General features: G+C 39.1%; 1 protein-coding gene across 1 annotated transcript in view; it reads left to right on the forward strand.

Moving 5' to 3' along the window:
* The window catches only part of LOC139685932 (microtubule-associated serine/threonine-protein kinase 3-like), a 62,978-nt gene extending 49,924 nt beyond the window's left edge, over window positions 1-13,054 (forward strand). The window contains exons 18-23 of the mRNA XM_071583068.1: window positions 968-1,517; window positions 2,547-2,716; window positions 2,963-3,177; window positions 7,941-8,282; window positions 10,087-10,152; window positions 11,449-13,054. Of these exons, the coding sequence (XP_071439169.1) occupies window positions 968-1,517; window positions 2,547-2,716; window positions 2,963-3,177; window positions 7,941-8,282; window positions 10,087-10,152; window positions 11,449-12,708 (2,603 nt within the window). The 3' untranslated portion in view covers window positions 12,709-13,054. The remainder of the gene's footprint in view (window positions 1-967; window positions 1,518-2,546; window positions 2,717-2,962; window positions 3,178-7,940; window positions 8,283-10,086; window positions 10,153-11,448) is intronic.
* The last annotated feature ends 1,682 nt before the right edge of the window (window positions 13,055-14,736 follow it).

Genomic DNA, 14,736 nt, shown 5'->3' on the forward strand with positions numbered 1-14,736 from the left:
GCGTTTATGTCGGTCAGACCGGCAGGAATATAAAGTTACGAGTCAAGGAACACGCTAGGGGTCACAAAAATCAGAATAACAACACTCTCTTCGCCAAGCATTTACTAGGATTCGACCACAGCAGTGACTTTGTCCCAGAGATATTACACACACTCCCAAAAGGATTAAAAATGGACGCTCTCAAGCAATTAGAGATTAGAAGGCACTTAAGGTAAACCCCAACACATCACTATTTTGTAATGAGCAATTATTCCCATACCCCTCCCCACTCCTCTCCGAGAAACTAGCCTGGAAATGGTCAAAACAATCCATCAACGCACCTGCGAGCCCCCACCCCTCTCAAATCCTTCCAACCCTCCCCGCCTCCACTCTGTCCTGAGGGTATATATGCTTGCTCTGTCTGTTTTGCAAATTTGTACCTGATGATGCCGCAAGTCGGTGAAACGCGTTGTACCGTATAATAAAATCTGTGGAAAAGTTCGAGCCTTTCATTATATTTTAATAATGGATACTAATTATTTCTGTCTAATTATCTCCAACAAGGATCCCAGTAATATTTGCCGAATATTCCACGAAAGAATCCTTGACTATAGAGCAAAATTAAACACCTTTCACTTGAAACTTGAAAGAACGTTGGGAGAAGTTTATCTCTCTAATTAAGGGGACTATGTTGAAAAAGAAAAAAAAATTTTTTTTTTGAAAAAATGGTTTCTTCATTTCTAACACGGGTACTTATTAAACTGCCCTCATAAAAACAGAACTGACGAACATGGTCAGCGTTCAAGTATACATGCCCAAAAGCAATCATGGGCAAGACTCTAATGGGCAACTCCACCCTGATTATGTGATTATATACAATTTCATTAAAATTAATAAGCGTTGAGGATTAAGAGAAGGAATATTGCGGTTAATCCGCTGATTGCATTTTTTTAATTGGACAATCACACTTTTCCTTTCTTCCTGACAGCACGGGTTGACCGGTACAACCATGACATCAGTGAGGACACAGACGACACGGAAGACTCACACCAATCTTCGGCATTTCCGTCATGTTCTCCACTCTACCAAGAGGCTCACAGGACGGCCGGTCTTTCGGAAGAGTCAACTTCGGAAGGGGACGCGAGCAATCGCAAGCAGTCTTCATCAATTTCAAGGGGTGATTCCGGCCAGCACTCTGTTCATTCCGAGTCACCTCCTTCCGGTACATACCATGGCACAACTGAGACTCCGAACGTGAAAAGAAATGAAGGGGAGGACGTTAAGGAGATAGGGGAAAGTGCCCCGAGGAAGTCCGTTGGGTTTTCTCCCGCTTCGACGTCGGCAGGGTGTGACACTTCGGTTTCTGGGGATGAGACCATTGGTTCAGTGAGTACGGTTCGTACCGTAAGCACTCCAGATTCGTCGCAGACTGAGAGCGAGGATATTTCACCTCAGGTTCATAGACGGCTTAGACGTCTGCACAGCCGTGAGGCCTTGCCTCGGTTATCCATATCAATTGATGACCATCATGGACACAGGTAGGTTGATTTATTATTACTATCATCATAGGTATCAATGGTTTAAGTACATGTTGTCATCAAAAAAAGAGAGGACTGATTTTATAACTCGTTTATTTTGACGGATACAGAGCTTAATCGACCTTTTTGCCCTCAAAGTACATGCTTTGGCTGACGAAACACCTTTGCCAACGTTTCTTCCAGCTCTATCTGCCTGATAAGCCACCTTAGAGATCCTCTTTAGGTCTGCTGCGCGATTAGTTTTAATAATGTCCACAATAGAGTCGAATCGGCGACCTTTCAAGGTTGATTTTAACTTAAGAAACATGATCAGGGCTGTGTGTCAGCATCCGTGGGATGAATTTTAGTGAGATGGGCCTCATGCCCAAAATATCTGTCAGAATTAATTAACAGGATCTTAAACTAATGTTCACTTCCTGGGCTATCTCCTTAAGAGTTAAAAAGCAATTTTTCCACCCCAAATCGTTCACCAATCTGACACAGTTGGGGTCTGTCGAAGTGGAAGGCTATCCCATTTGTGAATCTTCATCTGTCCTTAGGTTCTGCCTGATTTAAAATGACTGCACCACTCAAGAACACAAGCTTTCACTCATAGCTTCATTAGCAAAGGCTTGCTGAATCATTCCAATTGCCTCCTTAGCAGTTTTGCCAAGTTTGAGATGAAATTTAATGCCGACATGTTGTTGTTTCTCTAGCTTTCTTCATTGGTGCCATTGCACGTGGCAACGAACAGGTTAAGACATGTACCGCTCCAGCTGCTTAACGACTTGACTTAAACAAAGGCAATATCTCTCGTTTTAGTCATCAGATATGTCACTAGATGGTGCACTGTGTCTCGTTTGGATCCGTTGAACAGTTTGTGCAGAATAGAATCAGTCTGGTCTTTTTTTGTGATCACACCATGTACACCGGCCCTTGGGGTGAAGTTTTGTTTGAATGATATTGAGTTAAGAACCATCTTACTGTCAATAGAATCCCTGACGTCCTATTCTGTTTTGAAGTTTAATTCCCATTTTGTCTCCATCCTAGTTTATCAAGTGATGGATTAAGAGAACTCCCTCCTGTGAATGAAGGCGTGAAAGCACTCTCTGACAGCAAACCCACTCCTACGTCACCTCTATCCCCATGTGTCAAGAGTCGATCCAGAACTGTTATCAAGAGTGCCTCGGCTTCTGGTCTATCCCTGTTAATACCAGCAGGTATGTATGCCTCAATTGCACTCTCGGCTATTTTAAAATCATTCTCTATAGATCCTTGTTGATAATAGGTCCGTCCAAATAACACTCGGAGCAGAGGGCAGTAAAAATGTCATCTACATTGATGATTATGTCTCCTTCTTTGAAGTACTCTCCATTGTTAGGCTTTGACTTCTTATATTTCCTATTAATCTCTTCCGGAAGCGGTCTTTTGAATGAAATAACAGTTGCTTTGTCTTTGAATTGCAGAGGATTCTCCACCGCTGCCGATTCAATCTCCTGGAGGCTCCAGCACTGCCAGTTCAAGGGATTCATCTCCATGCCGCGACCTGTCACCGTTGGTGATAAGTCTGAAACCGCCAATTATAATCAGGAGAGGACCGAGAGGGTTTGGATTTGCAGTTCACACAGTCAGGGTTTATTTTGGTGATACTGACTTCTACACCCTGCACCACTTGGTTTTGGTAAGTATTTTGGGTAGAAATACACTCGAGTAATGATGCATCTTGAGTTTATGATGGTTATATTGTACAGATTAAGGATTTCACTGGATGAATGGCAAATTTCATTTGTATTCTCGGGAGTGAGTGCTGAAAAAGGATTTAGGATTCACGGTAAGGGAGAACCAATTTAAAATTTTAGGCTGCAATTTAAGATGGGCAGTTTCTTAAATTCCAAAATTTTTTTAGCTTTTAATCTTTGCATTATTTAGTGATTACTTAAATGCTTTTAGTTTGTTCCATTTATTTGCCGAGAAATTTGACAGTATTGTTCACTGTTTAGCGATAAATAAATGTTTGACGTCACGGGAGAATTTGGTGAAAATTGATACAATTTGTGTACCTAACTGTTGTTAAAATATTTGTTTTCAAAAGCCAACTCATCTGCACTAATTATACATAATTAGGATGCTCTGTTCCGGGACTCTGTGGCATTGAGTCTGAAAGGAGAAGCCAAGAAGAAAATATTACTAGCAAAGAAAGGAAGAAAAGCACAAAAAAGATAAGAAACTAACATGTTTTTGAATTTTCCATGGTACAAGTCACCTTTCTCAAGGAAGAAAAGGAAGGAATTAAGGAATAGGTTATAACAGGAGAGGCTGGGGATGCTGGATACAAGGGGAAGGTGAGGGCAGCTAAGATGAGAGTTAAGGAGATTTTTTGAAGGGTGAGAATGATATGGAAAGTTGTTGTATTTGGAAGGGGGATGAAAATATATGAATATTGAGGTAATTAATGTCTAATATTAATACCTGGGTGATTCCAGGAATCCAGGAGCCAGATAAACGCCTGCTTTATTGTTTTAAGTGTAAGTAGAGGGTCAGAGGGTGGGAGGGATGCTAAAATGGATACACTATAGCATTTATCATAGGGAGTGTTGTGTTCGGAGGCATGTTTGGGGATTGGGAGCATCCCAATCAGGGAAGAATTCTTGCTTGAGGCCCCATTGGTTAATGATTGTAATATGAGAAGTGTGGTACACTGTCCAATGTGAATGGCAGGGCAAAGTTGGTACTTCAGCAGGTAAACTACATTGCTAGACATGCAAGTGGGGTGGGGAATCAGTGGAAGAGAGTTGAAAAGCAGGTGGGAGAGGGATGGGATTCTGGTTTTGAAAATATGACATGTTTTGTGGCAAGGTTTTGGGATGGTGTGGGGTTTTAAGAAGAAGATTGGTTCATTTTAGATGTGATAAGTTGGTAGGGCATTTGAAAGTAATGGTGGGAGATCTGGGTAAACAGTTTGTGGTGGAATTATGGTTTTTGAGGATAGGGCAGAGGTCTTTTAGGATTAATCGCCAAGATTCTAGGCCCAGGAAGTATGTGAAACAAATTAAAAGAGTTTTGGGACTGTAAGCATGTCTATAGATTCTTTTGTTTAGGAGAGATTCTGAATTATGCTAAAAGAAATTGATTAAATGTTGTAATATATCCATTTTAGCATCTCTCCCACCTTCCGACCTTCCACTCAAATTTAAAGTAAGTAAGTAAGTAAGTAAGTAATTTTATTTGCCCAGCAGATTTGTACAATTGTAAAAAACAAGCACAGATATAGGACACGTCAATATTATATAAAGAAATGATAAATACTAAGTACATGTTTAAATACAAAGAAACTCATGGGACAAGAAGTTCATTAATAGAATAAAACATTTTACAGAGTAAATATTTCTGAAGGTTGAGCTTAAATATAGGCAGCTTATGTTGTGCTTTCAGTTCTTTAGGAAGTTTATTAAAAATCCTGAGGCCCATATGTTTAGGTCCATGGGCGGTGGTACAGGTTCTGACAAAGTTTTGGTGGAGGTCAGCAGAATGCCTTGTGTTATAATTGTGAACGTTGGCATTGGAAAGATAACTAGAGAAGTTGCTTTTGACATACAAAGATGCGCAATACATATACACGCAGGGAATGGGTAAAATTTTCAATTTTTTAAAGAGGGGACGACAGGATGCTGCATGAGTAGCAAAGCAAATAAGTCGGATGATCCGTTTTTGAATTTTAAATATAATATTTGCATTAGGTGTAGGGCCCCATAAAAGAATACTATAAACAACATGAGAGTAAAATTCACTATAATAAAGAGACAATAAGACCTCAGTATTGACGGTATGCCTAATGAATCTGATAAGATGACAGAGTGAACTCAACTTATTACGAAGTTTGAGAATATGGTCATCCCAAGACAGACGACTGTCAATAGAGATGCCTAGAAAACATGATTTACTTTTTTGTACAATAAGTTCGTTATCAATATTTACAGTTATGCAAGCAGCTGATTTATTCTTATTAGCAAAGTAAATTAAAGAAGATTTACTAACATTGAGGAGGAGGGAATTGAGGAGACACCACTCATGTAACAGCTGGGTAACGGAAACAGAGGTTAATATTAGTGTGTCTACAGAGGAGGCAGACACGAGGACATTTGTGTCATCAGCATAGACGACAGGCAGCACGCCTGGTACAGAGTTCAGTAGTGTTGGTAGATCATTTACGTACATAAGGAACAAGATTGGGCCCAGGACAGATCCCTGGGGTACACCACATAGAACACTTTTTACTGGAGAAAGGAACTCTCTTCCTTGTTTACTTAAGGCTACACATTGTTTTCTGTCCAGGAGATAGGATCTAACCCAGTCTAGGGAAGTCCCTCTTATTCCCAGGCATTCAATTTTTCGAAGTAAGAGGTTGTAATTGACAGCATCAAACGCCTTTGAAAAATCGAAAAATAAGGCAAGAGATTCAGATCTATTGTCAAGATCAGAAGTTATTTTGTTAACTGCTTGATATATAGCTGTGGATGTAGACCTGAGTTTCCTGAAACCATGTTGGTTGGGAGAAAGTAAGTTATGGGATTCCAGAAATAATATTAAGCGATTGTAAAAAATTAATTCAAATATTTTACCGAATTGGTTGAGCAATGAAATGGGCCGATAAGAATTCATATCGTCTTTAGGTCCTTTGCCCTTGTAGAGGGGCAAGACTTTCGCTACTTTCAAGGTGGCAGGGAATTTCCCTACCTTTAGAGATTTGTTAATTAAAAATAATAATGGATGCTTAATTGCCTCGTAAGATTTCTTAAAAATAGTGGCTGGTATTCCATCAAGACCTGCAGAGTATTTATTACTAATTTTGGACATTGCCTTAGTTAATTCATGTTCCGAACAGGGATATAAGAATAGCGAGTTACAAGAGTTGGAAATAAGGGGATATTTGCCACTGTTACACTGATATGTAGGAGTTATCTGAGATAGGTAATGTTCATTGAGGGAGGATGCCATCTGTATAGTATTTTGATTAAACTTTCCAGAAGTATTACAAAGTACAATGTCAGAGTTGACATTTGAGATAGATTAGGATTCATTAATTATTTTCCAGGCTTCCCTAGATTTGTTAGAGGCATTAGTAATTCGGGAATTGTTATATGATCGTTTAGCATTATAAAGAATAGTCCTGTATTCCTTTTTCATGGTGGAGTATTCGTGTTGACTGAAAGAGTCAGTTTTATTTCTAAAATATGCTGCTAAATCTTTCATGTACCTTGCAAGATTACGAATTTCATCGGTAACCCAGGGTTTCTTATTATGATGTAAAACTGAGGTTTTGAACCTAGTTGGCACAATGGGAAAACAAAAATTGAAGTATTCAAGGTAAGTAGAATAGAAGTAAAGAAAGTTGTCGTCAAAACAGTAATCGCTGTAAACATTCGACCAGTCATGGGAGCTTAGCCGCTCAAAGAAGTTAGAAATATTCTCATCGGAAAATTTTCTTCTGAAAATGGTCTTGCTGTTACTATTATCACTGAAGGTGAAAGTGGCTAGAAGAGGAAAATGGTCAGAAATATGAGACTCGATTGTTACGGTTTCAGATAACTCTGCACTGGAATTTGTAAGAACTACATCTAGAAGAGTAGAAGTAGTTCTGCAAACTCTAGTGGCTACCATATTAGTAACAGAAAGGCCAAAATTAAAAGGCTTAAAACATTAGAGTAGGTGTTTATCTGGCTCCTGCATTCCTGGAAAGAACCAGGTATTAATATAAGCCATTAATTGCCCCAATTTGTTCATATTTTCATCTGCCCTCCACACCTTTCATATTATTCCCACACTTCTTAAAATCTCCTTCTCAACTCTTCCCCTGGCAAACATTACACCACCTTCCCTTTCTATCCAGTGTCTCCAGCCGCTTCTGATATAACCTTATCCTCAGTTCCTTCCTTCTCTTCCTTGAGAAAGGTGGCATGGGCCATGGTATATTAAAAAACTAGTAAGTTTCTTTTCTTTTTTGTGCATTTTGGTGTTTTTGTCTGTTTGCTAATGCTAAATGTAAATAATTGAGAAGAAAGATTGTCTCCTTGAATAATTAAATTTGTATTTTTCAATAAAACTTCATTTAACTTCTAATAGGTTGGACTTGGAGATGTCTTATAGGAATACACCTGATATCAATACAATACACTATAAATTATATTTTATTTTACTCTATATATATATATATATATATATATATATATATATATATATATATATATATATATTAAAATCCTTTGTTTAATTAATCTGGGGTCATTAATTAGCACCAGAAGTAGAACCATGTAAACTTTGAATGAAGATGTCTAGTTTATTTGTTAGGAATGAATCTTTTGGCATTTGCAAATGTGATTGGTTGTGCGAATTGGTCATTTCTTAGGATTTTTATCTCTTTTATGTCTTTGAATTAATTCCACGCAGGCTGTTGATGAAGGGAGCCCAGCGTATGAGGCGGGACTGCGTCCGGGCGACCTGATTACACACGTCAATGGAGAGGCTGTGCAGGGGTTGTTCCACACCCAAGTTCTGCAGCTGTTGTTGTCGGGAGGGGACCACGTGACCATGAGGTCGACCCCCCTGGAGAATACAACCATAAAAACGGGAGGTAGGCGGCGTGAGCCGTGGCAGGGCAAGATGGCCAGGAGGAGCTTAGCTCAGCGACCGCGGCACAGGACCAAAAGAGAGCATGCCAATAAGCATCGTAAAACGTCTTCGTTGTTTCGACGTATCAGCAATAAGCGCGCAAGTGAAGAAATGCATCAGGTAAGTAATAAGGTCCGTCAGATAAATATGAATACATACTTGAGTGTTTAAATGACACAAGGTTTTAGGTTGAATGATGGACAAAGATCTATTTGCGAACTTGCACTGAAAAAGAGGTTTAATTTTTGATATTTTTACTATAATTCTCTTGACTGATATCACTTTTTTTGGTTAAATATTCAAGAAATGAATGCCATGAACCTTATTGATATTTAATTAATGTCATCTCCTCTTGTCCTATCTTATATTTCCCTGCTTCAGGGAATGTAGTGTCATTTCTTTATATTATTATTAGGTAATCTACCGGTTAAGGTAGGTTTTGAGATGGACATAATTACTAATTAAATAATTTGTGATCCCTAGCTAGACACAAAATCCTACTCTATATCAGGTCCCTCTTCATCTCTGAGTACTTCCTTCCTCCCTTCATATATCCCTATCCAAGATATCCCTATCCCCTGTTCCTTCCCTTTCCTCGTTTGGCATTGACATTCTCCCCTCTATTACAGTCTTCTTCAACATCCCACTACTGCTGGTCAATACCCCCTTCATCCACTTTTCATCTGCCTCCTCCTTAGTGATATCTCCCAACAAACCCCTCTCTTCGCCCACCATACCAAGTACTTCCTCATTTGTTTTCTTCTCTGTCCATTTCACCTTCTCCATTCTTCTCCAAACACCCACATTATATCCACAATAGCCTCCAGTCTACGTCTTTCCTCCTGTTTCAATGACCACGCTTCCATAGCCACACACAGCTACGCTCCATATCAAAGTTTTTACGAGTCTTTTCTTAACATCCTTACTGAAAGTCCCTCCCATCTTAACTCCCTCCTCCTTGTGTGAAAGCCTCTTTGCCTAGCGCAACTCTTCTCCTTACGTCCCTACTGCTTTGACCGTGTTGGTCCAATACACTACCGAGATACGTAAACTGTTCCACCTGCTCTGGTTTTTGCCCTCCTATGTTAATGTTAAGGCCTTAATATAGGCATTTTTCTTTCTAGAAAATCGCATTACCTTTGTTTTATTAATATTGATTCTCATCCCATATATCTGTCGCACTGATTTTCATATTCATTCAGCAATGCCTGCAACCCCTTGGCTGACTGACAAACTAAAGCTTGGTCATTCTATCAAACCTTACTGATTTTTATGGATTCCCCGCCCATTTTCATTCCAACCTCCAGTTCTTCCCATGCCTCTTTAATCATTTCCTCTGCATACAGGTTGAACAGCAAAGGTGATAATGGGAACCCCTGCCTTACACCTCTTCCTAAAGCACTGCCCATCCTGACTCCCCGTTTCCCACCCGCACCTGAGCAGTCTGAGACATGTACAGGTTGCGGATTAGCTTCCTGTCCCAAATCCAATCTATTCCTATTTTCTGCAATATACTAATTAGTTTTGCCCAGTTCCCTCTATCGAAAGCTATTTTGAAATCTACAAAACAGGCAAATACCTCCTAGTTGTGTTCTATCTTCGTCTCTCGAATAATAATCTCAATAATCTCATTACTGCAATGGCATCACATGCGTACCTCTCCCCTTCCTAAACCCAAACTGATCATCCCCTAAGTAGTAATCATTTCTTTATATATTTATTATTATTTATTTGTGTACGTCATTATGAATTACTTTCTAATTATTTCCCATAACATATCGTTTTGCTCATTATAGCTTGTTGTTTAATTTCTTATTTTTATTACCGAACTGCCGAAATGATTTATCATATATTGCGTTACTTTTTATTTGTGCAAATTTATTTTCTGTTAATAATTTCCTTATTTTTTGCTATCTATTTACAGCCCTTAAAATGGTCGTACCCTCTGTCAGCTCCAGTCCAATCAGCCGACTCTAAGCCCCAATATCCGGTATGAATATTATATGGTTTAATGTTGACTTTTGCCAAAACCGTCTTCTGTAAGCCCTTGACAATCCATGTTCCCACTCCCTGTAAGCCCTTGACAATCCATGCTCTTTCCATCTCTCCAGGTCCTCAGATTTGTACATATGTTTTAAATTATTTTTGGAATTTATTTTCTTAGGGATAAGTATTTGATTCATTAACCCTCTTAGTGCAGTGAGGATTCCAGGGGTACTTAGTGAGAAGTGCAAAGGGTAATTTAAGAAAATGTATCACCTTGGGAAAAAAACATTATGAAGTTATTTATTTAGATATCCATATGCAGTTTTTTTATTTTAAAATATAATATTGTAGTTAATAATGATGGTTTACATTTACATCATCTGAAAAATAAATGTAATTATTACAGTATTATTAAATTTTGAAGAATATTTTTTTGTTAGCAATAATATTTTGATTTTCAGACACAGAACTAATACTTTTTCAAAACATTTTTCAATAAAACTACCATATTTATAATATAAGAAAGATTTTAAAAAAACACGTAGAAAATATTATAAAGAAATAAAGAAAAACCAGTGAGTTACAAATTTTTTTGTCAGCCTCTGCATAGTTCGATTTTGTTGAAAAGGCTGATTTCACTGAGTCAAATTGGGACTTTTCCCCTTTCCTTGAGACTGCGGCAATGTGCTTATAATCTAAAGGAAGGAAAAAACTAAGTTCTAACTCACAGAGAACTGCTGACAATGTAATCCAATACACAGGGCGCAATTAATTAGATAGGACATGGCAAGAGAAACCAAAATGATTACAAAGCGGTGCTCTCATTTCCATCCTCTCAACAAAGTCTGAATAAGCAGTTATATATCAACACCACGACACCACAACACATGCAAGAGATTACAGATGAACACAGATTAATTAGTAGCCTTTCAGTGGCTTTTCATAGTGGAAAGACCACTCAGAAAAAAAAACGAGCAGACAATTAGGCTGAGCTTCCCGACATGTACAAAACTGAACCTAAAATTATAGTAAGAATTATACTTTTTGAAAAGCATTTTAAATTGCTAATAAAAAATTTAAAAATGTGTTATATAATTGTATGGAATTCACCTTATCGATAGCACAAAAACCATAAATTATTTGAGAAAAAAACCATAAGTTACAGCGATTTAAACAATAGCCTAGGCAAGAGCCGTTATATCGGCCCGCCGCACTTTTCGCCAGGGATACAAAAGCCGATATATCGGCCCGCCGCACTAAGAGGGTTAAATTATAATGTCCTGTACAATTTCTTTGATAGATTGTGGCTGGAGTCCCTTCACCGTCCATGGTGACACCTAGCCGCAGCTTCCAATCTTTCCCGAGGAACTTCCCCTCCCAGGAGAGTCTGCTTGGGTCTCCCACAAAGTCCCCACCGCCTTCCTCGCCCCCTGCAAGACGTCTCTTCTCCCCATCGGCCACGTCACACTCATCCAACCAGAAGAGCAGTCCTACCGGCCCTGTGTTGACATCCACGCCATCTTCTGTCACCCCCCCTCAATACCGCAGGCCATCGACGCTCCACGGGCTAAAGCACAAGCTACACGCCACGGCAAAGGGTCATCAATCCCCCAATCGGAGGAAATCAGTCGGACACATACCTCTCTCCCCATTGGCACGGACGCCTCCCCCATCACCTCTTCCCTCCGTGACCACGGCATCGCCCCTTGCCTTCCAGCCAGGTCACCAGTTCGGTAGCACTGCCATCTCTCAGTCTCGCATGCATCCTGGTACGTCCATGACATCAGCCGGTGGAAGGAAACCGTTCGGGAGACCAAAGAGTGCCGATCTGGGCTCACCACTGCTCAGGAGGGCACTTTCCCCGGACCGTATACGTGGGAAGAGTGCCAATGTTGAATGCGAAGGAAGGCCAACATCAGCTTCGAAATCGACTCCCCGCAAACCGGTCACTAAAGTCGGTTCTGCGGTATGCAGTTTGGGTAAAGTTGTGACCGCCCAACAACCGTCTGCGGCGTTAACTCCGGAGATGTCTGCGAATGATGACTCTGATGGTTTAGTGAACACAAGACCTGAGAATCCAAGTGAGTCGGCACTTGAGAAAGTGCCCAGTGCCTGCTTTGGTCATTCAAAAGAGTCTATGGTTGATTCTCGGGAAGAAGTATGTGCTTCGTTGTCCGATTGCATTTCCCACGTCAAGTCCAGTGATCTGTCGAGTGAAAGCAGCGATGTTGGATGCGTTGAAGAGAGATCTTTGCAGTCCACAGGAGGGGATTTTGGGAAGGGAGAGTTCGTGTTGTCTCTTCCGCTCTCCGCCGTTGATTGTGTGGGGTCGATGGGGACCTCGGAGCGGTCCTCTCAACCCCTGCCGCGGATTGCGGAAGAGAGGGATTCACCAACTGGCCAGAAAGAGGTCGTTTCTCCTTTGGGGGACTCTGGGGAATTTGGAGGCTGTGAAGAGAAGGATGCTAAGGAAAGCACACAAAGCAAGAATTTGGGTACAACGAGGAAGAAAGTATTGCGTGAAGGCAAGCAGTCCTCGGGGAAGACTAGTGAAACTTAGAGTTAAGTGATCTGTGAGAACAATTTAAGTTTGTCTTCAGAGAAATATGACTATGAGCACAATGGTATGACGTTCAATTGACGTTAAAGGAATCAGGAAGTGGATCAGTGGATTGCGAAGAGCTGATGTCTCTATGTTTTCTGTTCATAATCTTTTTCTAATAGAATTGCCTCACTGTGAACTGAAGATTTTGATGTTATCTCAATGTAAATAATTCAACGGCAGTTCAGAGTTCATCCCAAGTTCACCAACCAACACCCGTTATAATATGAATACTAGGTTTGTTGAACAGTTTTAAAATGACAGCACTTGAGTCATTAGCCGTGGGATAACTGTCATATTGTAAAATTGATCTATGTAAAGCGATGATGTCAAGTAAGGCCTAGATTTTAAAATGCAGTGATCTCTCCATGTTGTCTGCTTACTAACAAATGTGCAATGAAATGTTGACGTGTCGAAAAACAAGAATAAAAAAAGCATATTATAAACAAAAAAAAATGGTTGTGATATTAATGGATATAATTTGGATGTGGTGCTTAAAGCTGGACGAATTTAAATTTAAATTTCCTGTCATATCGTAGTAGTTTCGCTGGAGTTTGCGATTGGTACTCTTGAGAGCTATAGGCATCTGGTAAACAGTCTTAATAACCTTGAAAATGGCCGTGATATGTATATAAATGCAAGTACGCGGAGTGCAATCAATAATACCCGCTATTATTATCGAGATAAGTGTTATGGAGCTTGGGCGATATAGTATTTCGAATAATAATAGTTACTAGATTCTTCTTCTGTTGTAGCACACAGATCAACTGTTTATGTGATATTATGTGGCTTATATAAGTATAATGCTTCGATGAAGTCCAGGGTAGGTTTTTCTCATGGCCTGGCGAGGAAATCTCATTTGAAGGAAACATATGATTGTCTGGATTTAAGAACTCCTGCATCTACTTGAGAATTCTTGTTTTTCAATATGTCCAATTAATTGTTGTTTATTTTAATGGTGAGAAGAATTTTTTAATTTAGTTTCCTGATCATTTTTTCAAACACCGTAATTATTATAGTTTTCTAAAATTCTATCTGATCAGGTAAATAAGGCAGAAAACGTATATGTTTCTCTCTGAAAGCTAAACTTTTCATTTTAGCCATGAAATTGAAATGCCTGGAAAAGCACTGAATGTATGCAATAGGACTGCTGATAAAAATACACTTCCTTTTGGTCAATGTGATATACTGATTGAAGAACCATAATGTAGTTGGTAGTTGATGAGATATATGTTGCTTAGTAAAACAATGCATTTGCTCTCTTTAACTTTTAATGAGGAAATGAAACTCTCTAAAGCTTTGCCAGGGAAATAAATTATTCAAAGTAGTCAACCGATTTTGAAATTTAAACATTAAACACTAATATGGACTTGTGATTGATTAAAAATTAAATCTATTTAAGATAACTTATTTTTTTTCGAATTTTTTACATTAAGAGACCATAATTCGAAGTTGCCAAGTGTTAAATCATCTTTGTGATTGCCGTTATATTAAAATTTGGAAGGTTCTGGAACGAGAGAGTAGTACCGATATTCAGCAACGTGATTAATGGAGAGAGTTTACTGTTGTGTGTTAGTGTTAATTATATCCTAAGGTCATTCAGCCATTTGACAATGCTTCATTGAAAGAGTGACCTAATTATTTGTTGTGTATTCAAGAAATGCTGTACATATGAATCCACTGTGTTCAAGATCTTAATAAAATATGACTTTTGTCGTGATGCAGAATAAAAATAGCTGTTATTGCAATGTACATAATTAATAACTTGTCTCATTTATTCATTTCAAAAGATCACAATGGTGATAAACATAATTGCTCATAAACAAGCACGCAAATTAACGCACAACTTCAACACACTTAATCATTACATGAATACTAACACACATATTAACACACACTATCACCTCACTTATAAACACACACTGACATACACTAACAAACACATTAAGACACACACGTATCCATACACTGACATAATACCTTGAT

Source organism: Hetaerina americana, unplaced genomic scaffold (genome assembly GCF_022747635.1).
Source record: "Hetaerina americana unplaced genomic scaffold, ioHetAmer1.1.p SCAF_121, whole genome shotgun sequence".
Lineage (NCBI taxonomy): Eukaryota > Metazoa > Arthropoda > Insecta > Odonata > Calopterygidae > Hetaerina > Hetaerina americana.